The 25681-nt window shown below is 43.9% G+C and overlaps 2 protein-coding genes across 5 annotated transcripts in view; both read left to right on the forward strand.

The window, feature by feature from the left end:
• Positions 1 to 24525, forward strand: part of sulf2a (sulfatase 2a) — a 41736-nt gene extending 17211 nt beyond the window's left edge. For 2 of the 3 annotated variants that reach the window (XM_048255877.1, XM_048255879.1), the window contains exons 2-21: positions 8874 to 9131; positions 11677 to 11916; positions 12157 to 12308; positions 13563 to 13732; positions 15397 to 15547; positions 15752 to 15927; positions 16097 to 16225; positions 16390 to 16446; positions 16730 to 16859; positions 17205 to 17403; positions 18210 to 18459; positions 18886 to 18982; positions 19093 to 19187; positions 19285 to 19344; positions 19506 to 19672; positions 20019 to 20161; positions 20388 to 20496; positions 20736 to 20763; positions 21161 to 21214; positions 22564 to 24525. In XM_048255877.1, the coding sequence (XP_048111834.1) occupies positions 8954 to 9131; positions 11677 to 11916; positions 12157 to 12308; positions 13563 to 13732; positions 15397 to 15547; positions 15752 to 15927; positions 16097 to 16225; positions 16390 to 16446; positions 16730 to 16859; positions 17205 to 17403; positions 18210 to 18459; positions 18886 to 18982; positions 19093 to 19187; positions 19285 to 19344; positions 19506 to 19672; positions 20019 to 20161; positions 20388 to 20496; positions 20736 to 20763; positions 21161 to 21214; positions 22564 to 22594 (2616 nt within the window). In that variant the 5' untranslated portion in view covers positions 8874 to 8953 and the 3' untranslated portion in view covers positions 22595 to 24525. Of the gene's footprint in view, positions 1 to 5782; positions 6026 to 8873; positions 9132 to 11676; positions 11917 to 12156; positions 12309 to 13562; positions 13733 to 15396; positions 15548 to 15751; positions 15928 to 16096; positions 16226 to 16389; positions 16447 to 16729; positions 16860 to 17204; positions 17404 to 18209; positions 18460 to 18885; positions 18983 to 19092; positions 19188 to 19284; positions 19345 to 19505; positions 19673 to 20018; positions 20162 to 20387; positions 20497 to 20735; positions 20764 to 21160; positions 21215 to 22563 lie in introns of those variants that run through there. The other variant, XM_048255878.1, reaches the window with a different exon arrangement.
• Positions 24526 to 24776: 251 nt separating this feature from the next.
• arhgap46a (Rho GTPase activating protein 46a) overlaps positions 24777 to 25681 on the forward strand; it is a 42542-nt gene continuing 41637 nt past the window's right edge. Inside the window, exon 1 of one of the 2 annotated variants that reach the window (XM_048254852.1) lies at positions 24777 to 25117. In XM_048254852.1, the coding sequence (XP_048110809.1) occupies positions 25104 to 25117 (14 nt within the window). In that variant the 5' untranslated portion in view covers positions 24777 to 25103. The remainder of the gene's footprint in view (positions 25118 to 25681) is intronic. The other variant, XM_048254851.1, reaches the window with a different exon arrangement.

The raw sequence follows: 25681 nt of genomic DNA on the forward strand, positions 1-25681 counted from the left end.
ATTAGGGAGGAGGATTAACTTGGATTTCACTCTCCAGCAGAAGGAAGCCATTCAGATCCACACAGATAACCATTAAGCAGGCACAATTAGTGTTTTCTCTTCCCCTCCATGCTTTCCTGAAGAGCCTAGGCCACTTTGAAGCCCTGTGAGGGGGACAATCACAGCTTTGTTTGTCTGGCTCTGCTCTGCGCCCGTCTCCCTCTCTCGGTTCGGGAGAACCCCCAGCCCAGAATGGGTGATGGGCTGGCTGGTTGGGTGCTGCGGCTGGTGGTGTTGGGGGTGGGTTTGGTGGTGGTGGTGGTGGATGAGCGGTTGTAGGCTCTAGACCACCGCGCTTGCCATGCATGCCAGCCAGTTGCCGAGGACACCCAGGCGAGAACAGAGCCAGAGCCCAGGGGGCTTCAATGAGATTCCTGGAGACCCTGTGGAGGTTGGCGTGTGTGTGACATGGGCTCTGTTGAGATTTTGTTCTGTGTGTGTGTGTGTGTGTGTGTGTGTGTGTGTGTGTGTGTGTGTGTGTGTGTGTGTGTGTGTTGGTTTCCTTTGAAAGACTTAATTCAAAGAACAGTTTGGAAGTGTTAATTCAAAAAAAGAGAAAGGGCAATGAAAATGTGGCGTATGAAAGAGAGTTTGTTTTGTCAGTCATGAGAAGTTGATGCACTGCGATAATCAAGCAGGGTCACAGGGTTTCACAGTTGGTGGGAAAACAAGCTTGTGGATAGCCTGAGGTTGTCAACAACTTCACACTGCAAAATCCATTTGTGTTTAACAAACTATTAATTTCAAGCGGAAAACTAATTAATCCAACTCAATTCAACAGAACCTGCTCACTCAAAAAAACAAATTACACATTACTATGATGTGAAGCTTGACCTATCTGACATCAACTGCCAGCTGGATGTTTGAATCTGATACATCACGCCTTCTCTGACTTCATCATCCCATTACTAAATCATATCATCTTTTCACCTCGCACTTTAAGGTCTTGGTGTTGTTCACGGAGGAGATTAAAAGCTTTCTGGTGTTCCCACATCCATCAGTTTCTGTAGTTTGTGCTACTTTGATGTGTTCAGCCATTGGAAAGGCTTTTTTTATGATGTATTCATCAGCAACTTGCCCTTAAGAATCTGAGCCCTTTTGATCATCTCTGCAATTACAGAGACAATAAATTGAAGATAAAATTATGTATTTGCTATCTCTTTTTTAAAATCTCTCTTTCTCCTTTGGTGGTGGCATGTGCATAAATATCCTGGGCTGAAGCTCATTATAAACTAAGATGCATCACAACTTCACCAGCTACTGTGAACTTCATGACAGTTTTATCTCCTCCTGAAGTCTCTATTGCCCTCATAATGCTGATTGCAAAAATGTCCTTGATGAGAGAAAATATTCTCAAAAACAACAAAAGAGCAACATGAAAAATGAAATGTTAGTTGCAAAAAACCCAGCATCTTGTTTTTTTTATCTCTTTGACTAGGGCTGGGGTTGAATTTGGCTTTTATCCCTGCAGACACATTACACCTTATTAGTTCCAATCCAGTACAGCCAAAGAGTTTCAAGTGATTTTCTGGTGCTGTTGTCTTACATTATCTTCTAAGAAGATAGTTTGTATTCTGCACAGAATCCCAAGCAAAGGAATCTATTTTTTCTTGCATGCCATCGATGTAATACACAGATCTAATATGTTGTGACAGCAAAGTAATCTGTCATAATAACAAAATATAATAATGAGATCTGTGGAGTATACACAGTGCACGCAAGGATGCTTATTAAAGAATGCACTCACTTGTTAGAGAGTGTTGGAAAGTGAGTTCTGAGTGTGAGTTTCAGCACCTTTTGTTCCAGCTTCAGTAAGCTCTACTAGTAATCTCTGCTGCTGGCTGCAGAAGGAAGCTAGCTCCTGCTTGTTAGCTAGAATTATAAATTCGATATTTCAGCCCCCACCGGCCCCCTGAGAATAATGTGTTTCTGTCTCGGTCCAACACCGCTATTATGAGCAGGCTTGATTCAATTGTTGTAAGTGCCAGGGCACATACGTTCCAGCTCGTAATGTCAGAGCCGGCGAGGACGAGAGGTTGACCGAACTGGACGCCACTCTTTGGGGGCCACAAAAGAGGCAAATGTACAGTGTTCGACACACACAGGGTATCTACATCGCCCCACCAATACCCTGCCCCCCCACCACCCCGACCCACCACTTCTTCACATCAAACTGGCTTCCCAAATGAAAGGCTCCGCGCGTTGAAAGCAGCTTGTCATGGCACCATTTACATCTGAATGGCCCGACTTTTGTTGGTAAATTCAAGGGCCCTTTAGTGAGTTTGCATACTCTGTCCGAGCCACAATGCCACGGAGGGGGTGGGGTTGGGCACTTTCCCCCCGTAGCCTTGCCAAGCGCCGTTAGGAGTGAAGGAACAGGGCCGTGGCTGCCGACGGGAACAATGAGGGGGAATGAAGTCGACAAATCGCCGGCCTGTGTGAATCTGAAGTAGCTCACTCTCTCTTGCCTCTCTGTTTTTATTCTCTCTCTGGAATGGCAAAACATGCCACATACTGAACCGTCCTGGCGCTCGCTATGTATGCCACATTCTCTCAATCCTTTTCTGCGGCTCTCTGTCTCTTGGCCTCCCCTTCCCTTTCTCTCTCTCTCATGCATTCTTTCATAAACTACTCTTTCTGCCTCTCTCTCTCTCTCTCTATCTTCTCCTTTACCCCGGTGGAACTATCTCTTGCCCATGGGTGACTGTGGCTCGGAGAGTGCACACCCGGACATGTTGTTTCATCACATCATCAGGGTTGGCTGTGCTTTCGCTCGCAGGCTCATCCATATTTCATACGCGTTATGACTCGGCAGCCTGATTAAACAGTAAGGACGGCGCTGGACCAGGTCCCTCTCTTCAATATGTAATAAGAGGCTCCATTCAGCCAGACAGATCCTCCTATTCATATTCTCAATTCCATCTCCCCAGTGGTGTTATCCAAATAGAAGCTCAGAACTTCAAGGAGTTCATTGATACTTAGCCCTTGTATGCTGTTTTTTTTTTTATCCAGAAACAAGATCTGAATGCTCAATACTTCATAGATAATTCTGAAAAGTGCTATCTGACCATGTGTCGTATCAATTGGTCATTAATGGTCCAGGTAAATGAGAAGATAATGGTGGCCTATTTCTTTGCACCCTGTCTTATGAGATGTTTCAGCGGGTAGAGCTCCATCATCTCCGCTTCAGGCTCTTACTGCTTCTTGTGTCTAGTCGAGACGTGTGCTTTCGCGTGACACGTCTCTTTCCATGTGGCATCCATAATTCATTCTTATTCATAAAATATAGGCAGCCATAAAGATTTCATTCTGTCATTTGTTCTGCTGTGCCCTTGTATCCCCCCTTGCAAAGGGGAGTTCACTTGTTATGTATTGGGTCTAAGATATACATCTCACACACACGGTCAGTCTGGTGACCCGGACGCATGGCACGCCAGCATAAAACACGTACCCGTGCTCACACGGCAGCACACTCCGCCTGGCCTTCAACACGCACCAGCAGTGGAGTATAAAACTGACAAAAAAAAGCAGCCATCTCAGGATTATTTCTCCTCACTTGAGAGGGAACGTCATAAATCCTCATCAGTCTAGTGTGAGGTGCTGAGTTGAGGATTCAGCCTTGAGTGATTGAAAAACAGCTCAGTCTTGGCTATTGATGTATGGATGTAGTTGAAGTCTCTTGTCACCTCATCCTGAGATGATGTCATATGCAGGTGACTTTTCCTTTCATACTTGATTCACCTGTGACTTATCCTTTGATGTACAGGTGTATGTGTCTGTGATAGCTGATTGGTCATTAGGGATGGGTGTACATTGGTGTCTCTTTCTTAAGTACTGTATACCTCTCTTGACCATTGGTGATCACAATACAAAACTGGTCACGGCTGTATGTGTTCATGTTCATATTGTATAGTCCTGATAGGTTCTTATTCTCCCCAGTTGATTTTGATCATCAGCAGTGCACAATCACATTGATGGACATGCTGAATGGATTTAGACATACAATGTCAATGTCATGTCTCTGTTAAAAAAGAGAAAAAAAAAATAGTTTAAGTACAAGCCAATTACTTTGCAGCACAGATGTAGCCTACATAGAAGTGCATAACGAACAGCAGAAGTGATTGAGACATACTATGATGTCCTTGTGTAAGCCTCAGTAAAGCAAACGTACGTTCTCAGCCCCAGCAAAAACAAAAAACAAGCAAATAAAAAAACTGCATGGCACAACAGGGTAGGCACATTTTTTGTAAAAGCACCTCATTAAAATGGTCTGAATTCCAGGTTGCATCGTTTTTTGGGAACATCGGGGATTATTTTCAGTATGACTTCGGAACTTCGGAAGAAGTGAATTATATTTAGCGCAGAAGTCTCTTTGCACAGAAATATAATGGGCATGTTGCAATAAGAAGCTTTCATTCATGAAAGAATCCTATAGCAAGGATTAAGTTTCTTGCGTTGCTGGCAAGTCTTCCGTTCTTCTGTGGTCTTTTATCTCACATAAGGCCCATCCCTTGCTCTTGATGCAAAACTGCATGTGTGTGTGTATGAGAGAGAGAGAGAGAGAGAGAGAGAGAGAGAGAAAAGAGAGACTGTTTGACATTGAGTGAAATGATTCTGGTAAAATCTACAGATGATCAATAGGCTTGTCCCTCAATCCATTAATGCGCAGCTCAGCTTTACATATAGGGGGATTAGAGGGTTAAGGAAAATGTCTTCGCTCCACAGGTCACTGCCTCCTATTCTGCAGACTATTTCCCCTGGCCCTCCTATATTCAATGAAATGGCTTTGTGAAGGAAGGGCTTAGGATGAGTGGAGTGAATGTGTAGAACTGTTTAAGTTCTCCCTCAGGCTTGTTTGGTGGAGTCGTTTTTATCCTGTGCCAGCGCTATGGGACAGGGAGGGGTGGGGGGGCTGGATAGGGCTTTGGTTTGGGTGGTGGCAGGGGGGGGGGGTGGCGTGGGGGTGGGGGGAGAGGGCTTCAAGCAGTCGGGAGAATTTAAAACAGCACAACACAACCCCAAGGTCAGATCTCATCCATTCCACAGGGGGGAAAACAATGCCCATGGAGAAGGGAGAGAGCCACAGGAATAAAAATGTGAGCGACTGCAGCTGCCTATATGCCTGTGTGTGTGTGTGTGTGTGTGTGTGTGTGTGTGTGTGTGTGTGTGTGTGTGTGTGTGTGTGTGTGTGTGTTTGTGCGTGCATCTGTGTGAGAGTTTTTTTGTGTGTGTGTGTGTTTGTGCATGCATCTGTGTGAGAGTGTTTGTGTGTGTGTGTGTGTGTTTGTGTGTGTGTGTGTGTGTGTGTGCATGTGTGTGAGAGTGTTTGTGTGTGTGTGTGTGTGTGTGAGTGTTTGTGTGTGTGTGTCTGTGTGTGTGTTTGTGTACGTGCTGTGTGAGTGTGTGAGACTGGGAAAGAGAGCGAGAGATGAAAAATAGGGACAGGGTGTCGCGGAAGCAGGTGCTTGCCTGATGAGGAAGGAAAGATTTTTTTAAGAGGAAGAGAAGATGAGGGGTGAGATATTCAAGACTGAAGGAGAAAGAGTGAGGCAGGGAGGGGAGGAGGAGGAGAGAAAAATAAGAGACAGACAGAAGCAAGAGGCTGCTAGCGACAGAAACATAGAGATAGAGAAAGAAAGAGACTTGCTGTGAGAGAAAGACAGACAAGCAATACAGTTGTTGTGGGAGAGACAGAGAGAGGGAACTAGGTCTATGTGTGTGAGAGGGACAGAGAGAGAGAGGGAGAGGTAGAGAGAGAGCATGAGAGAGAGAGAGAGAGGAGAGAGAGAGCGTGAGACAGAGAAAAGCAGGGGAACAGAGAGAGAGAGAGAGAGGGACAGACAAGAGCCCCTGGCAGTGAGTGTCGTCTCCCACATGGCCAGTGGCTGTGATTATTTGTGAGGTGCGCTCACTGACCCGTCTCCCTTCCTGTGGGATGCTAAGAACCAGCCACAGATGAAGACAACCACAACACCACTCCTATGAGGTAGGATCCTACGGAGACCGACAACACATATGCTCAATTACTTGTGAGAATAGACGAGTCTAGTTGGTTAAGATATGAGCCTTATGTGAGTGCAAATAGTTTTATTCAGATAAGTCTTCTGAAACCCTCTAGTCTTCCAATACTACTATGTTGGAACTATCAAGCCTCGTGGTTTGTAATGAAGAAACAAGAGATAGGATAGCAACTATTTACAATGGGTGAATCTTTATCCTAATTTATTTTTGTTTACTCGCACAGATAATTAAAACAGATGTCAGCCTTTTACTTTTCTGTGTAATGTTCCTCTTCAGCTTGAGGCGTCAGATTTGGGGTAGATGGTACTGTTGCAGAGGGGTGAGAGAGGTGAAGGCACATTTAGCGGACACAAAAGCTCCCCACGGCTGTGTGTGTGTGTGTGTGTTGGTCTCTGCTGCTGAGAGGCTGTTGTTGCTCGGCGGCCGAGGTGAGCCTGCTGAAGAGTGAGCAAAGCTCCCTGCGGCTGAACACTCCACACACAGCTTGCGTGTGCTCCGCCGAGCACCCCGACCGCCGGGGCTCCTTTGTGCTAATTGTTGATTTTGCGCTTAAAAGCGCTTTGTGTGGCCGTTGGTACTGTGATCGTAACAAAAATGTCAGGACATTGTGTTGTTTGCCTTTTGTTTCTAACCCCGTGGCCAGCCGAGTCTCTTTATATGTGTCACTAATCACGGTTTGATTGGCATGTGTGACACATGGAGCCCTAATGTGCTTAGCGCTTAGAGAAAGTCTGTTTTAGAGAAACGTCAGCTTTGACAGTGTAATTAAATTGATAAATGAGACTTTATTGCCACTCATTAAAACAGGGATATAAACCTAAATCTTATCATAGTGGATCGTACTGACACAACAAGCTTCATTTTCAGGATTTTATTGCTGTTATTACTCAGTTTGGAATGACACGTAGATGTGGCCAATCTCATTATGAAGTCAACTGTATGAGCTTATAACTTCAGCTAAAGTGAAATGCCAAAATCATCACATCTAAGGTTTACATTTTGCAGTGAAATTATCCAAATTATATCATGACTACAAAGGTGAAGAAATCACTTTGCTAGATGAGGTCATTTGTATAGAAGGTTGTAGTTCATTAGATGGAGGTAATGTCTGAACCATGATGGAGGATAAATAGCTTTTCATTCAGAGTTCATGTCTGACCGTCATAATCATGCTCTCTGGCATGTTCCCTAGGAACATATTTGTGTTTGTTTACATTGCACACGTATGATATAATAATGATGTAATGTTAATTACTGTGGGCAGCCTCAAATGGCCAACAGTTTCCAATCAAATGTGTGGAGGGCATGATAATAAATCATGTTGGAGGATTTTCTCTCCAACCATCAAGGACCTGCTAAGAAGCTCATCAGTCCTGTCAAGACTAGAGTGACTTGCTGAAATTAACTGGGAAATTAGACATCATGTGGGCAGCTAATGTTTTACTGTCACCACAGCCCTCAGTTAGTGGACAGTCAGGGACAGAAGGTGCAAACAGACTCCAGTTTGCATGTACAAGAGCATCAATAATTTGACTCATTTCAGATCTTGGCCTTTTCATACAGGGTTTACAATCTGTCAGACTCTTAGTTTTGAGTCTGTTAGTGCTGTTATCGTTGTTATCCTTAGGCCCCTACCTGACCAAATAAAGCAGAGTGTGTGTGTGTCTCTGTGTATGTGCACTCTAGAGCACTCTCACTTAGCCTTCAATTAGTGGCTGATTGAGAGGTTCTCCTATAAACTGCACATGCAGCTCTTGTCCACACATTCTCATTCCACTTCCTCTTTGTCAGTGGATGCTGTAAGCTCTCACCACTCCCCCCCAATCCTCTTCTCTCATCCTTCATTTCTCCCTCTCCTCTTCATCTTCATTAATTCCATTTCCCCCCGGTGTCATCCCTCTCTCTCTCTCTCTTCCTCTACCCTTCCTTCTTCTCTTCCCCACCCCACCACTCCATCTCTTCTCTGTTTTTTCTCACCTCTCTCTTCTCTCCTCCTCTGCCCTCTCATCCTCTTCTCATCCTCCGCTTTTGCCCTCCATCCATCAGCATCTGTGGCTGATACCCCCATCCATCCCTCCCCTCCTCTGGCCCCTGGCCGCCTTGCCTTGCCCCCTCCCCTCGACCCCTCTTGCCCTGGCTCTGAGGGGGCTGCCTTGGCCCGGCTCCCAGCCCCATTAGCCACCAGACTGGCTGCCATGTGTCCATCTGCAGCCGCCCGGGCACGAGGGGAATGACAACGCACTCACGCATCATTAATGATTCATTAACGAGCGCAGCCTAAGCGAGACCATTAATGCTCAGGGATCTCATTTAGTCTGCTGCTGTCTCTCAGTGTGTGTGTGTGTGTGTGTGTGTGTCAGTGATGAGACCCAAAGAGCAGTCTGACAGAACCTCTGGTTGTGTGTATGGGGCGTAATCATTTGTATGTGTATGTGAGAGAGAGAAGGGGAGAGAGAGGATGAGAGTGCGTGAGCCTTTGTGGGAATCCATATCTGTGTGTGTGTGTGTGTGTGTGTGTGTGTGTGTGTGTGTGCAAAGGGGGGTCACAGTGTGTGAGTCTTTGTGCGAATCCATTTGTGTGTGTGTGTGTATTGGGGGATGAGAGTGTTGTGAGCCTTTTTGGGAATCCATATGTGTGTGTGTGGTGGGGGGTGTGGGAATCCATATATATATATATGTGTGTGTGTGTGTGTGTGTGTGTGACAGCAGGTGTACAAAACAGTGTCATAAAATATGACTCATAAACTCAGATACTTGAGCAAGCAGTTAAGTGTAGCCTCTGATCATGTGTGTACTGTTGTGTGTTGACCCAGGTGCAGTGACATCAAGTCAGTCAGCAGACCAGACCAAAGCTGATTGGAGGAGAGACCACACCGCACCGCAGGCCTGAGCCATGGCAGGGTGTCGCCTGTCCACCAGCCCCCTCTTCCTCCTCATTGGCCTCCTTTTTATTGCCGAGGGGTCGTCATACCTCAGCGCGCAGAGGTGGAAGTCACGACCACAGCGGGATCGGCGAAATGTCCGACCCAACATCATCCTCATTCTCACTGATGATCAGGACATTGAGCTGGGTAAGCCAACAGTGTCTAATAATGTCTGGTTGGTCGATGGGCATCCATAGCTCCAATCACGGCAGTGTGCGCAGCAGGCTACAGCCCCGGTACCATGTACGGGTCCGAGTGCCCACGGGGACGAAGGTTCGAATCCGACCTGCGGTCATTTCCCGATTCCCACCCCATCTCTCTCTCCCACTTACTTCCTGTCACTTTTCACTGTCCTGTCCAAATAAAGGCAAAAAAGTCCACAAAATATACTTAAAAAAAAAACAAAACACTGATGGACTTCCGTCGACTAGTTTAGGGCCGCATCAAGACTTTGAACATATTGAGCCGGCCATCGGGAAAATGGTTGCACTAATTATCTGTTTAGCCAGCTTATTATTGCTAAGAAGCACAGTGTAATTATAAGATATTCCCATCACAAGGAGATACAATCCTGGTATTTAGCGATTTCCCTCTGGATGCCTGGATTTTATAACACAGTTTCATCTTTTTTCTCCTCAACCCCTCCTCAACCAAAACACCCAGGACTGACAATGCCAATGTCATTTGTAATATTGTTGATTAGAAGTAGATATATTATGCACTGTCAAAGAGTAAGGGCAGTGTGGAAATTGTAAGTCAGCACTGCTTTTTTACATTTTGTTTATCTGCACCCTGATAGGCCTATTGCACTAGTAGCGGAATATAGAAGATGTGCTGGTTGACGGTGGGCAGTTGTTGCTGTATGCATAGTAAACTTTTTTCCTGCTCACACAGGCAACACAAAGTGACCCAACAAGATTCCACAGTCTGCACTGCATGCTTTTCCTTTACCTACAGCTAGGTGTGCATTCACCTTTAGATAAAAAGATGACTTTAAAACAATCCCATTTGGCTACATTTGAGCTCTCTTACGTTGAACAACACTGACTGCGTACTGAACAATTTTTTGTGTCTTTTCTGTTTTTAAACATTTCAAAACGGGAAACAGCCACTTGGGATTCACTGCTTGAACTAGAAAAAGGGGAATGTCAGTGTCATGTTTCAATTCAAACTTTAGTTAATTCTTCAGAAAAAAGGTCAATGAAAGCTCAACAATAAATAAAACTTTGAATCACACATTTCAAAGCTCACATCATAGTATGTGTCTGCATGTGTAAATGTGCACTCTACATTAAGGACCATTGCCCGCCCCATTATTTGATGGACCATTTGATTTCAAGCCCTTGAGACCTTATTGCCCTGAAGTGGCCCCACAAAAGCCCCACATATGGTCTTTATGCTGGTCTGACCAGCGGAGAGGAGTGCCTCTTCTTCACCCTCGTGAATTTATGGTCAAGCATTTGTTACAGCGAACAATCAGTAGCTGAATAGGCCAGTGGACAAGGGCTGAATGGGACCACACTGGAGAGAGAGGTCTCGCTTCCTCTCTCTCTCTCTCTCTCTCTCTCTCTCTCCTCCTTCCTCTTTCCAAGCCTTTTCTTCCAATCCTCCCTCTTTCTCTTTTCCAGTGTAGAATGCAAAATGCGTCAAAAATTCAGAACACACAGAATACAAAATGCATACCTAAAGCTGGAAAAGGACAACTGTGAATGGAATAACTAGTCAAATTTCTCATTGCTGAACACTAAGGGCCAGATGATGTATGTACATTTGCGAACGCAGCGTTATCAGCGTCATGGACAAACCGCAGATTGCGAAAGCTGTCAGACCCAAGTTTCCGTTGTATTTAGCAATCGTTCAATCCTTAGTGTAAACTGTGCCTTTCTCTGCCTTTCTCCGCCCATAAACACAATTTACGAACGTCCACAACTGAATGCCAGCGCCTACATACAAGCGCAGTTGAATGAAGTTAACTGATGAAAACATTAAAAAGAATCAAACGTTTACCGATCATGAAATAATACCATACATGATAAGATGTCAACAAGCAGGGAGATAATGAAGATCAGTAGTTCTACTCAAACTACTTGTGCACGTAGGCTATGGAAGATTGGTCAAATCTAGCAAGTAGGAAAGTTTAAGTGAATGACGTGTGAAAGTAAAAGTGAAAGTAAGACATTCGAAAGGCCAACGAAAGTTAATGTTGCTTTTGATAGTACAAAGACTTACAAAACTGGTGCGCTAAATAGCGATTCTGTTGTCTTTGAAAGGTTCTCTTATTGACGCATTGAACTGCAATTTGGATTAACACCTGCTTTTACAAGGCGGAAGTATTTAGGCGCAGAATAGACGTGCGCTTTCAGGAGCAGTCTTTCTACATAACACGGAATACATAATTAGGCGCTTTTTACTCTTACACTCCCATCTTTTTACGCTAAACTCCCACTTTCCCCTGGATCCTCCCATGAATGCATATGTATGACATGAAAAACGCAATCTGCCACTTTCAGCTCCTGCGTCAGGCAGTTTGCGCTTTTACATCATTGCAGCCTGTTTGTACATACCTCGCAATGATTTTACACGCACGTTGCGAAACAAATATGCCTGAAGTGGGCGCAAAATCGTTAGTACATCTGGCCCTAAGTATTCTTTCCGCTCTTTCTCTCTCTTTCTCTCTCTCTCTCTGTCCCAGGCTCCATGCAGGCCATGAATAAGACTCGTAAGATCATGGTGCAGGGCGGGACCCACTTCTCCAATGCGTTTTCCACCACACCCATGTGCTGCCCATCGCGGTCGTCCATCCTTACGGGGAAGTACGTGCACAACCACCACACCTACACCAACAACGAGAACTGTTCCTCCCCCTCCTGGCAGGCTCACCATGAACCACACACCTTTGCTGTGCACCTGAACAACTCCGGCTACAGGACAGGTACACTTGACTGAGATACACGAATGACCGGGAATGCCATTCATTTAAGTGATTACATTTCAATGTAGTTGTTAGAAAAGTTATTTGAGTGAACCACGGAGCAGTAGCATAATTATGAAATTCAATATTAAAGTGAGTAGGTAAGCTCTACCATCAAACTGCCATCGCCTAGTCAAGACGTATTACTTTAAAAAAATGACAATACACCAGAATCTTACTTTTACACTTTTGATCCATCAGCCTTCTTTGGGAAATATCTGAATGAGTATAATGGCTCCTATGTGCCCCCCGGATGGAGAGAGTGGTTGGCACTGGTGAAGAACTCCCGTTTCTACAACTACACTCTCTGCAGAAATGGCATTCGTGAAAAGCACGGCACAGAGTACCCCAAGGTACATTACTAAGACCCCTTCTCTTTACTGGTTCTTTCTAAGTTATTTCATTTAAGACATTAACTTTTCAGACATATGACTACAGTCCACTAGCCTAGAAATCTAGACGCACCATAGCGGCAGCAAATTACATTTGCTTCCAGGGCTAGTCTAGCAACTCTCTGTTGGCTTGTGAGCTCGAAAAATTAAACTTCTGTCAGGCCAATCAAATCGCGTATTGAGTCGTTAGGCGGGCTTAACATAATGATTGATGGCAGAGTTGCAACGGTTTGGCTTGAATTCCCTGCTACTTGAAAACAAAGAAGATGGATGTTGCTGTTGGCCAACAGTGTGACACGAGTTAAGCTTGTTTTAAGTTGGCAAAAGTTTGAACTAGCCAACTAGCTCCGCTGGTGGGAAAACCCATGGGACTCCTATTGCGTGCAGAGGGAATTTGAAAGACAACAGATTATCCCGCCCCTCGGATTGAGCACTGTGAACGGTGAGTGCCCAGACCCTACATTTTAATGTGGGTCTGGCTCGTCAGGCTAACAGTCCACAAGTTTAAATATTTATATCTTTCTCTAAAATTGTTTGCTGGGTGCGATAGTGGTTCCTCTACCTCCTTTAAACATCAATATTTTGGCCGTAACATTTTTGCAATGCATTTCATATCACAAATACTCGTTGACTCTCCTCTGATGCAGTTTTTTAAAGGAGAGTTCGGGCTGAGGTATCCCTACCAACCTAAACCTGCATTTCATCCTGTTCCGCCTGTCAGACTCCTGTCCACTGAGAGGGAGTTAGAACACAGCTTTCAAAACACAGAGCTATTTTAACACCAGCTATATCGACAAATTCTCCATTTCCCTGTCTTCGCTTGACTCATCATGCTTTCTTGCACTTTTTGGAAAGGCACTGTTTACTCATCTGTGCAAAGACAAAAACAGCATGAGTTGAGGAAAATGCTGAAGACCCAGTTACAAAAGAGGTGCAACAGAAATCAGTTAAAAAGAGAGCCACTGGCATACACAGGGGAACACATTTTACTTTTAAGCATAACTTCTTTTTGGTATGTGGAAGGACTTAATAAAGTGTTTGGCAAGTGGTTGTTGCATAGACTATTTTCTTAACCATCTTATTAAGACTGTAAAGATTATTTGTGCAATCAAGGCCAGGGTTTTCTATCTATCTATGTCCGGACAGCACAACACAGCTATGTCAATTTCTGTACAGGTACAATCAACTGAGATGTAACACTTGTGTTTGCTGTAGGATTATCTCACAGACATCATCACCGATGAGAGTGTCAACTACTTCCGCATGTCCAAGAGGATTTACCCCAACCGGCCCGTCATGATGGTGCTAAGCCACGTAGCTCCACATGGTCCAGAGGACGCGGCCCCGCAGTACAGCAGCGCATTCCCCAACGCCTCCCAGCACATGTGAGACACACACACACACACACACACACACACACACACACACACACACACACACAGTATATAAACACATGCACTGCACACATAGCCACAGAAACACATTTTTCTCTCTCTAACACACACACACAAACACACACACAGCTGGCACCAGTCGTGTTTGTCATCAATACAATGGCATAACAGTGAGACTCGCTCTGAGACACTCAATAAAAGCTTCAGTCTTTTATGTCTCATAGCAGTTAGGAACAAGGATTGAACTAGTTTGCTTGCCAGTATATTATGGCAAATATGCACTTTGGCCCCCAGAGAGATTCAACAGGGCTTTCACAATTAACTCTTACTCCCTTCATCTCTCTCTGCCTATCTCCCCCACAAAACAATCCAGCACAATCACAATCACAAAAGCTTATTAGCAACACATGTTGCCAGTGCATTGTCTCCCATAATTGCATTTTGTTTCCTTTTGCCTTATTAACTTTAATGATTTAGCATTGTGGCGCAAATTTGCCAATCTTACAATGAGGCGCAGTCAGCTTAGCTTATCCACCAGCTGCCTGTGCAGATTGTGGCGTTAGCATCTTAGCCGTCCCTACAGGCACAGCCATGGGCTAATTACTGCAAGGTCCTCGTTAACATCTGCCAGAAACCCAGAAGCCCAAGCTTGCTAATGCAGCAGCTTCCATCATTATTGATTCAAGCTTTCCTGCACACGCAATCGATGACTTTCAAATGTTTAATATGGTTTGTCCTTCGAGATGTCGGGCGATATTAAGCGATGGTGATATGAAATGACTAAGTTCTTATTGGGCAATTTTTAATTATTGATTAAACTGTCCCATAGTGCACGCCGGGAATCAATCAAGGCTGCTGGTACGGCAGGAAATGGACGAATAATATGAATAGGCCTTTGAATCTAAATGTATTACATGAAACAATCTAGCTGAACCAGTAATTGGAAAAGAGGGTGGCCAATTATAATGTAAAATGATATGTAATTACAGACAACAGTAATCTCTTTTTACAGTGGATTGTTCCTCATTTCATTTCATTATATTTATCAGGGGCCAATGCAATACAATAAAGTACAATGCAAAGCAATCTGTATTCACCAAAAATAGTTTACTTTTTTAAATTTGTGGGTAATTATGCAGTGAACACCATCTTCAAGAGCTGAAACCTTAACAACGCTCTTTGTGTTGGGGCGTGTATAATTAATGGTGAGAACATCATGCTAATTTTCACAGGGTGATGGAGGTTGCACCTTTCCTAAGGCTGGATAATGTGCATGGTAATGTAATGGAAGAGCACATTCTCTAGCAGCATTTTGGTCAGAAATAATTCAAAGAGACATACTTTTTAAATACTAAAATATTCTAAAATATGGAGGTCGGCACAGGGGTTAGCCTTCTTTGCATCCTTATTCTCGATGTGGGAGCCAGTCAGCATCTAAAATGTGGATATTATTACACGGACAGATTCTGTGTTCTTGCAAACATTTTTCACTCTGTTGAAAACCAATATGCTGAGCCACTTCAGCCAACATATGGTTCTGCCCAAAAGACAAGCATTGACCTTTTGGGGTGAGACATTTTGTCAGTACTGTATCTTTGGGATCTGCTCTCTTCAATTGTTGTTGTTGTTGTAAAAGTGCGCCCCTTCCTCCTCAGAACCCCCAGCTATAACTATGCGCCTAACCCAGATAAGCACTGGATCCTGCGCTACACCGGCCCCATGAAGCCGGTGCACATGCAGTTCACCAACATGCTGCAGAGGAGGCGTCTGCAAACCCTGCTGTCTGTGGATGACTGTGTGGAAAAAGTGAGGATGCATGCTCCAACACAAACAACACAAACAACACACACACACACACACACACACACACACACACACACACACACACACACACGCCAATGCTTATCTTTTACAAAAGCAGAGGAAAGCAAAGTAATTGAGCCTACAGTACATTCATAAACGGTGTAATGTGCAGTGAAGAGAGACAAAAACCCTGCTTGTGTTTCCAAGGTGTACAACATGCTGGTAGAGACCGGAGAGCTGGACAACACCTACCTGATCTACATGTCGGACCATGGCTATCACATTGGCCAGTTTGGGCTGGTCAAGGGGAAGTCCATGCCCTATGAGTTTGACATCCGTGTGCCCTTCTACATCAGAGGTCCTCACGTAGAGGCAGGTGCCATGTAAGTTACTCAACCAAGCTAAGGACGGTCCCTTGTCATTGTCGCCTATAATACCATATAACGATGAGTGCATTATAAAATACACACTGGAAGTGTCGTCTGTCATCTGTTATGTGTCTGTCTCTATATCATTACCTATTGGGGTGTTTTTGACCTCTTGCGTCCACAGAAACCCACACATTGTTCTGAACATTGACTTGGCGCCAACTCTGCTGGACATGGCTGGGGTAGATATTCCAGCTGACATGGACGGCAAGTCTATCCTCAAGCTTCTTGATACGGAGAGACCTGTTAACAGGTAAGAGGCATGCATACAAACACATAAGAACACGTACGTGCAAAAAAAAACTTTACACAGCCACATACACACACAAAATACACACACGTTCTTTTCTGGCACAACATAAATACTACGAACTGCATCATTTTGGGAACACACTGAATCATCCCTTATCTGTCCAGGTTCCAGTTCAACAAGAACAGAAAAATATGGAGAGACTCCTTCTTGCTGGAGAGAGGGTAATCATATTGCATCTGCCTTAGGTGTAGCCCGCATCATGCCTTTTCAGTGCAGTTACCAAAATGCTGAAATGGATATAATCATTGTCTAGTCTTGTAATAAATTGGCAGTGGGTTAATTCTGTCCAGTAATTTTGTCATGATTGATTGTGTGTGAGAGTAGGGTTTTGGAAGGTGGCAGCAGCGTTTCACGGCTTTCACATCTGTTCAAGCAGCATGTATTCTCCTTGCCTTTTATAATTAACGGCATGTTTATCCTCGGCTTACCTCTGATGGCTGACAGAAAGCCACTGCACAAGCTGGGTGATGGGAAGGAGGTGGCCCAGGAGGAGAACTTCCTGCCCAAGTACCAGCGCGTGAGAGACCTGTGCCAGCGAGCGGAGTACCAAACGGCATGTGAACAACCAGGGCAGGTGGGTACAACTGCAAAGTATACACACATAAGGGGTACACGGGCACACACGTGCGCGCACACTCACACAAACACACACAGAGAGTTGTACAATACTGTATACCATCCTGTACACAAGTATAAGCTATAGTCAACATGGACATGAATTGCCTACATGGCTGCTACATGCTTATGGTAGGCCTACACAGAATGTAAAAATGCCAACTCTGTTGGATGTTCAGTATACCTTATTACAGGCTGCAGCAAGATGACTCTCATATGCAACGATTGTTTCTCCTCTACATTCTTCTCTTTTATTTTCATTCTCTCTCTCACCCTTTCTCCGTCTTTCTGTTTACCCCCACAGAAGTGGCAGTGTTTAGAGGACAGCGCCGGCATGATGAGACTGTTTAAGTGTAAGGGGATTGTTGGTATGTACTCGCCCCGTGCTCAGGGTCTGCTGGCAAGCCGCACGGCTAATATCTACAGTCCCTCCATCCCTTCTGATGGCTGCGACTGTGACCCCTCACCAACAGTCAAGAAGAAGAAGCTGCTCACCAAACGAAGTGAGTGCTGGTCCTGAGTTTAAAGTGCCATGAGAGCAATGTTGATTAGTTTATCTTAGCAGCAGAGTGTTCCTCTCTAGGATGCTAACTTCGAAGCAAATAAGAATTTATTGTTTACCAAAGAGCTAAGTAAAGAGCACGCACGCACCTGCTGTCAAAATAATAGTAAAGTGCTGCCACCAAGTGGGAATGAGTAGACGCTACATTTTGTTATAAGTTCTAAGTCATTTTCTGAGAAGGAGGAACAAAACACAAAACTGGCTGTTAATAGCAGCATTAATGTCTTAAGCAATATGCTTGGAATGTATTAAACTCTGTGAATTCAAAGCTGAAGTCAGGTTTGCATGGAAATCAAGAGATGTGTCTGTAATCACACTGACGAAAGGTGATTTACTGGCATCTAGTGGTGTAGCCTATTATGCTTAATGCATGCTTTGTATGTTCAAAGTCTTTTCTTTGAAATATTTGCTTTGCTTTGTTTTTGTTTTGTTGTGATGCTCTTGACTACATGTACAAATGCCAAATCCATAAAATATCCACTGATTAAAATTGCTTAGACCGGTGGGAGACTAAGCCGAGTAAGTGGAGTGGGAGAAATGACACAGCAAACTTAACCTCATTCCTTCTCAGGAAAAAAAATAGTGTAGGCATAAATGGAGAAGTTACTTTTTTAAGGATCAGATCAAACAATTTTAGAATTGCTCAAATTGAACATTGTGTTTCCTGTTTAGAAATGGGTGCAGTTCATGCTAACATACCACAAAGCCTACTGCTTTGACTTCACCTTAGTTTTTTCTCTGAGACAGAGATCAAGGCCCGGAAGAGTCTGGCTCGGAACCGCTGGGCCCGCTCGGTTCCGCTCCAGTGGGACACCAACCAGTACACTCTGGACCTGGAGGAGGGCTACCGGCCCGTGGGCCTGAAGAACACCAGCAGGAGGGCCGTGTTAGCCCAGCAGGAGGAGGAAGAGGGCTTCAGTGGGATGGGTGACAGCACTGCCTCACCCTCGACTGGGAACAGCCTCTCCCCACCCGCAGCCCTCAAAGTCACCTACAGGTACTGTAGCAGCAGCAGCAGGCTACAGTTGTACAAATGTTGGATGTACAAATATGTAGAGCTAATTGGAGCGCTTTCCCACCAGGCGTTGTACAGAAATGCTAATGAAAGGCTAATGATTTACTAGCACTTGCTAAAAATGGGACAATAATGTATATTCTGGAATGCCCATTTGAGGCATCAAAATATGACTGAAATATGGAGCTTGGAACAAAGTCTTAACACAAAATAATTAGGTTGAATATGGGGTTGTGTTTTGATTTTCCTGTCTCAGTCCACCAAAATGTGAATGTGAATATTCATCATATGGCTACTTGGACTACATTTGTTGGTTTTTAGGGTCATCACAGCTAACAGCCAGTAGTCATAATGATCTACAATACAAAGATGCATGCTTAAGTAGGGGTTGTATTTTTTTTTATCCAGGTGCTCCATATTAATGAATGACACAGTGAGTTGTGATGGAGGCTTGTACAAATCACTGCAGGCCTGGAAAGACCATAAACTCCACATTGAACACGAGGTACGGATGACTACAGTTACCACTAAAAGATCATCAAAAACTAGGTCAACTAGGTTAGCTGGGTGAATATTTGTCCTCCTAATGACTGCACACTATGTGTACATGTTTAGATTGAGACTCTGCAGACTAAGATAAAGAACCTGCGGGAGGTGAAAGGCCACCTGAAGAAAGCCCGGCCGAAGGAGTGCAACTGCGACAAGGACATGTAAGTGTGCTGGAGGATGAGAGGAGTGTGATGGTAGTCTGGTTTATAGTTATGTCACTGTATTGCCTGTGTGTGTGTATGTTTGTGTGTGTGTTAGGTATCAGGCTCAATACAAGGGAATGTTCCGCCTAAAATCAGGACGTCTGCAGTCTCTGAGGTAAGTGTGTGTGTCTGTGTATTTGTGTGTGTGTCTATTATTATTATTATTTCCAGAAAAAATACCAAATCATAACACTAGCAAGCAACCCATTCAAAGCCACCCAAGTTCCTGGATGATTTAATTTCCTCCTCCTCTTCCTCTTCTTCCTTCCATTCCAGAGCGGCCTCTAAGGATAAGAAGCAGTGGATCCTGAAGGACCAAAAGCGCCGGAAGAAATTGCGAAAGCTGCTGAAGCGCCTGCGTAACCATGACACCTGCAGTATGCCCGGCCTCACCTGCTTTACCCACGACAACCAACACTGGCAGACAGCCCCCTTCTGGACAAGTGAGATACTGCATCTACATGTCAGCCTCTGTTAATCCAATTACTACTGTATTACTGCTACCCAGGGACCTCTCTGGCAGTACTGTGTGGATATAACTTTTTTTCATGCTCAAGAGTTCAGGCTAAGTCCTTACTGAGTTATATAACACCATGAAAAAGACATGACAATGAATATGTTTATGACTTGAAATGTTTAAAACCCAACTCTGCATTGAATGTCTTTTAGATGGCTTTGGAGAGTTTTCAAATTGTATGTGAATATGAGTACAGGAATGGATAATTTCCCATGAGGCATTAACATAGTATTAAAGTGTGAACATTCTTCCTCTCTCTCCTAAATCTGCAGTGGGTCCATTCTGTGCCTGCACCAGTGCCAACAACAACACATACTCCTGTCTGAGGACCATAAATGACACTCACAACTTCATTTTCTGTGAATATGCCACGGGATTCCTGGAGTACTTTGATCTTAACACAGACCCATATCAGGTACCCATATGTAGAATGTGTTTATATATGGAATATATATTAACAGTCCTGCCACTCCAAGGAGGGTGAAAAACAATGAAGGAGAACTTGGGTAAATGTGTTAATAATATATATTATGTATTATATAAATGTATATATAATATATATACATGTACTTGTTTCCTAAAAATAGACAATGGCCATGTATCTAACCTGAATGAGTGTATCTGTGTGCTTGTCTGTGCAGTTGATTAATGCAGTGAGCATGCTGGATAGGCAGGCACTCAACCAAATGCATCTCCAGCTCGCCAAGCTACGCGGCTGCAGAGGCCACAAACAGTGCAACCAGGAGACAGGTACTGCATCCCCGTCTCTCGTATGCATGCACACATAAGCCAAATCAAGTATATCACACCCTTCTGCGTGTATGCTCACCCCAGACACACTACTTCAGTCACATTCAACTACTGACATGCACCCCATGACCACCCAACCTCAAACACACACACACACACACACACACACACACACACACACACACACACACACAAGCATTTTACTTTACAACAAGGTTTTCATATTACCTCTCTTACAGGTGTGAAAGAACGCAGCCAAGAATACAGGTACAGTACCGTTGTTTTCATCTTACACTACAGATCAAATAGCTTTCTCAGCTCAAGTCTATGAAAGATTGATTTGATCATTTTTGTAACTGTAGGTGTTAATACAATTTTGTCTTGTCTGTAAAATGTACTTGCCTAATTTAGTAATACATTTATTTGCATGGGCAGTATTGTTTCTGCAAATGAAAATGAAATAAAGCTATCTTTTGTGAGAAGCTCTTATTTCCAATGCTTTAAAGAGGGATTGGCCTTAACTGCTTGTTACTGCTGTGTGTGTATTTGTGTGTGTGTGTGTGTGTATGTTTATCTGTATGTGTTTGTTTGTTTGTCTATTTGTATATCTCTGTGTGTTTGTGTGTGTGCATGTGGTCGTGGGTGTGCCCCTTGCATGCTTCAGGCCGCTTCACCGTCGAAAGAGGCCAAAATTGAAGAAACAGACGTCCAAATCCATGTGAGTTTGTGGCGTGTCCATCTGCTGTCCTCGCATTCCCTCCAGATCCCCGCCAATCACCCTGTGTGTCCATCATCCCATCCCTCCGTCAGATGGCTTCCCTGCATGCTGCTCCCAAAGCCTCCATACCCCCTGCCTCTCTCCCTGGGAAGGGGCTGATTTGAGAAGGGCACTTCCATGACACGTTCAAGCAGGAACCTCATGTAGAAAGGCTCACTGAATCCAGCTCACTGAGAACCTCTCTTGAAGGATTACCACAATGGGCCAGTTTCCTATACATGACTTAAGCTTAGTCCAAGACTAAAATAAATCTCCACTGAAAAAAGCTTTTAGTCTAGGACTAGACATGATCCATGTTCAGGAAACTAGAAGAATATATGTTTATAGATACCTCTAATTTTGATTAGCAAAACTTATTTCAACAAAAGTTAGTGCCCAAGTTAGACACAAACACAATATAATTTTGTTTGTGAGGTGTCTTGCCCTATTTCAGCCTGTAGCGTTGCAGTCATATGATTAGCCACATTTAGGAGTTTTGTGCAAAAGTGTGAAAGGAAGCTGTTGAGTTTCCCATGGCCTGGCAGGGTGGGGCTGTGTGTATCTGATCTCTTCTCTGGGAAAGATTAAACTCCGAGGCTTCGGGGCTCCAAGAATAGAAAATGTGGTGAGAGAATACAATGGGGACTGTGTGTGTCGTTCCTCTCCTCCTCTCCCTCATTCAATGGTCACTTCTTCCTTCCGCTCCTCTTGTCTCTCTCTGTAGCTTCTCGTTTCCTTTCCATCATCTGCCACATCTAATTAGAATCATCTTTCACTATCGTTCATAAATTTACTGTTTGTGATCGTTTATCATGTCAACAAATGTAGGCTTTCTTTCACATAGTCCAGCAAAATACGCCAACCGTGGAGCAGAAATTAAACCCTCTGTTGTATGAACAGAAAGAGAGTGAGAAAAGATGTACTGCTTGTTCACACCAAAACTCTGCGGCCCGGGCTACACTGGGTCCACAACTGAAGCCCTCTGGTCACAGAATGTAAAAATAGTTTTAGAAGACTGTTCTAATTTTTTTCGTGCCGCTATCACGTCTGGTGTAACCAGTTCCATTGATAACAGTGGAAGCTAATTGTTGCAGCAAGCGTTCCGTGAACAGAACACTTCAGCTTCGTGCCCACTGTAGCTTCCCTGTAAGGATAATTTCTGAAACAAGTATGCACACTGAATCTTAGAGATGATGGTGGCATTTATCATCATGGCTTATCACTGTCGCCACTGACTGAATGAAACATGTCTCTATCCTGTGTGCACAATCCCAATTTACTTGTTGTCCCTTTTCTTCTCCTTAATCCAGGGGTCAAATTTGGGAAGGATGGGTGGGTTAACCACACCCCCGTCTCTTCGCTCATAACAAGTCAGTGGTGAAGAATAAGGACGGATGGGTGAACAGATGAGGACCCCGCCCAAACACATACATAACCCCCTCCCTCGCCCCCACCACCACCACCGCCACTGCCACCACTACGCCATACCGCATCGGAGCTGATTGCCAGGAGCCTCATAGTTTGGGCGAAGCTGTTGCTCTTCCAACTGCACTGCCACTAGACAGCACTGGGGCCCCACACGACATGGACAGCATCAGCTTCTCTATTCTCTGATGTTTTTTTCATACAATGACAAAAACACATGCAGACACACATGCAAGCGCATATGCACACAAACACACACACATACACACACACACACGCACACACACACACACACACACACACACGCCACACAGACAGACAGACAGACAGAAAGACAGACACACACATACAGTCTTCTTTTAATTGTATTATTCTGTCATCAGTCATAAGCATTTCAGGATATACTTTTATTTTCTCTGTGAAGCAACAATTATTTTGCTTTCCTAAATGACTGTCTCTTTATTATCTCCACTCTATCACCTCCTCAGCAAGCCATTTCCATCTGAAGAGCACTTTTGTGGTTACGGTTCAGAACACTGGCTATTTTCATTGACATTAAGACACCGATGAGGTGCCAAAATTCCACTCTGAAGTTGACCATGTGTCATTTTATGTATTTTTTACTGTAGATACTCTAGCATGGACTTAAAACTGAACTACTGTGAATGGTATGGAGAGAGACTCTTTATTCACCTCTGTACAGGAATGTAAAAACAGGTCTCATTTCGGTCTTTAACACTGTGTTGGTGTTTTTAGCTTCTCCACTATAAATGATCAGACATCAGTGTATCATTTACAACCTTTTTGTCCTCTGTGGTTTGGCTAGAATCTCCCCACTATCAAAATATCTTTGAGCATACCACTGTGAAGAATACAACGTGTTCCCCTCTTTGAGTGCATCAACACATCTGGAAACTTATTCAGAAGACTGTTTGGAGGCCCACGGAAGGAAGAGCTGCCTCTAAGCAGCCATCCAACATCTCCCCATGAGCAGGGGCTTGCGCAAGGACTTTTGTCGGACATTCAGTCTCACTGCGTTGCAGATGATGAATGGATGGAGGAGCGTGACGCTGTTCCGAAGCATCCGGGGAAGATGGTCTCACACTGGTAGCTCTGCATCCGTTCACAGGTTGCATGGCCAATTCTTGACCTTGTGCCCATGCTGTGGGGCCTGTTTTGTGTTTTCATCTGAGACATCCAGCCATCTTTCCTTGAAAGACCTGTGTACAGTGGCCACGTCGATTTAACCTTTCTGTCAATGCTGACATGATTTCACATGTTAGATGTTAGCATCAACGTCACCAAACATGGGTGGTGCTATAGGGTGGTAAAGGCCTAGACTGCCGCTGACTTTGGGACAGATCTGCATCTGATTCCACGTCAGATTAGGGCCAGCACTGGGGCAGATCTCTTCTAAGGTAAGCTGCTCTCTGGGAAGATCTTTTCAAAACAAATAAATGAACAACATGATGTACAGTATGTCTTTGAATTGATGTTGAATTGTGCAATCCATGTAAATGTTTTGGTATATTTTACACAATATAAATGTAGGTCTTGACCTCTCAAGGTCAATAATGTATGTATATCTAACGTGAATCAGTGAGTGTGTTCATTTAGATTACCCAAAATAATTGATGCTCTGTCTGAATGTCTTTTTTTTCAAGAGCATTTGAATAACATACTAGATTTGTCTTTGAACAATACATGAAAAAATAGCATGACATAATGTGTGATGAGTGAGTCATACAAAACTATGTTGCCATGTGTGTACAGTATTAGATGCTCCATTTGTTGTAACAGGGAATGCTGATAGTAAATAAAGTAATTCCATTATGCCTATTTTCTAATCTGAGTCTCCCATGTGTTTATTGCTATTTTCCTTTATTATTACCATAATGTTCACCGATGGAGTAGGTCCTATAGTAATATATTTGCATCATGATGCACCTAAATTTAACACATCCACAGTATAGTGTTGTAAAGGTACAAGAGTGTGGCTACCAGCAGGTGTCTCTGTTTTTCAAAATGCTGCAATATTGCGGTAAAGCACGCACATTCGCACTAGGCATCAAACGCTCTGATACACTGCACAGTATGCGGGGGATGCCGTTCATCATTGAGTTAGATATAATGGAAAATTGTGTTGTCGCATAGATAGTGTTAATGAATGAAAATGTACGACCATGGACACTAGCTTGTTATACAGACAGATTCCAGTGAGAAGGTAGCCTAAGTACTCAGAGGGGGCGGGGGATGCGGGCGATGGACACCCGACAGTCCCTAGTCTCACGTGCTAAGGCGGAGACTAGATCCCCAACACACATCGCTGCCGACTCGCGTGCTCACACAGGACGTCCGACACGGAGAAAAACTTTCCTTACTTCAAATTTTCTACTGGAGTTTTTTTGCGTACGATGTAAGGGAGATGGCCGGAACAAGGTAATTATTTTTAATTGAAATGTTTCAGATACATGATGTGGGAACTTTACGTAGGCTACATGCCCACTCTACAGGTCTCATGTTTGGCGGTTTTGATTCATATGGTTATCAACGGCGAGCCCCTGCAACCATAGCATTCCTGGTCAGGAGTTAGCGTATGCAACGTTACCCACTAACGTTAATTTCGAAATTGGGGAAAACAACACTATAAAACAAAGTACAGCGAATGCGATTTTTTTTAAAAGTGTTTTGAATTTGTCCACGACTAGGTAAACGTTAACGTTAGCTACCTTTCCAGTTTTCCTTCATTTTAGCGCGCTCCTCCGTCATTCATTCATTGAAATGAGAGGTTAATTTGGATGCCAGTGCATGTCAGTTAAAGAAACATGGTTAACTTAACCTCAACTGAATTACGTTAAGACGTTTTACGGTACCAACTTTGAGGTCTAACAATGATGTTGGCTGGGAATTGGCATTCTATTTGAAACCTTCTTGATACAGTGTATTTTTTGGAACCTTTTCAAAAAAGTTGTTAACAAAGAATCTTTGGAGTTAGTAAACAGT

The sequence above is a fragment of the Alosa alosa genome, chromosome 10 (assembly GCF_017589495.1).
Source record: "Alosa alosa isolate M-15738 ecotype Scorff River chromosome 10, AALO_Geno_1.1, whole genome shotgun sequence".
In the NCBI taxonomy this organism is placed as follows: Eukaryota; Metazoa; Chordata; class Actinopteri; order Clupeiformes; family Clupeidae; genus Alosa; species Alosa alosa.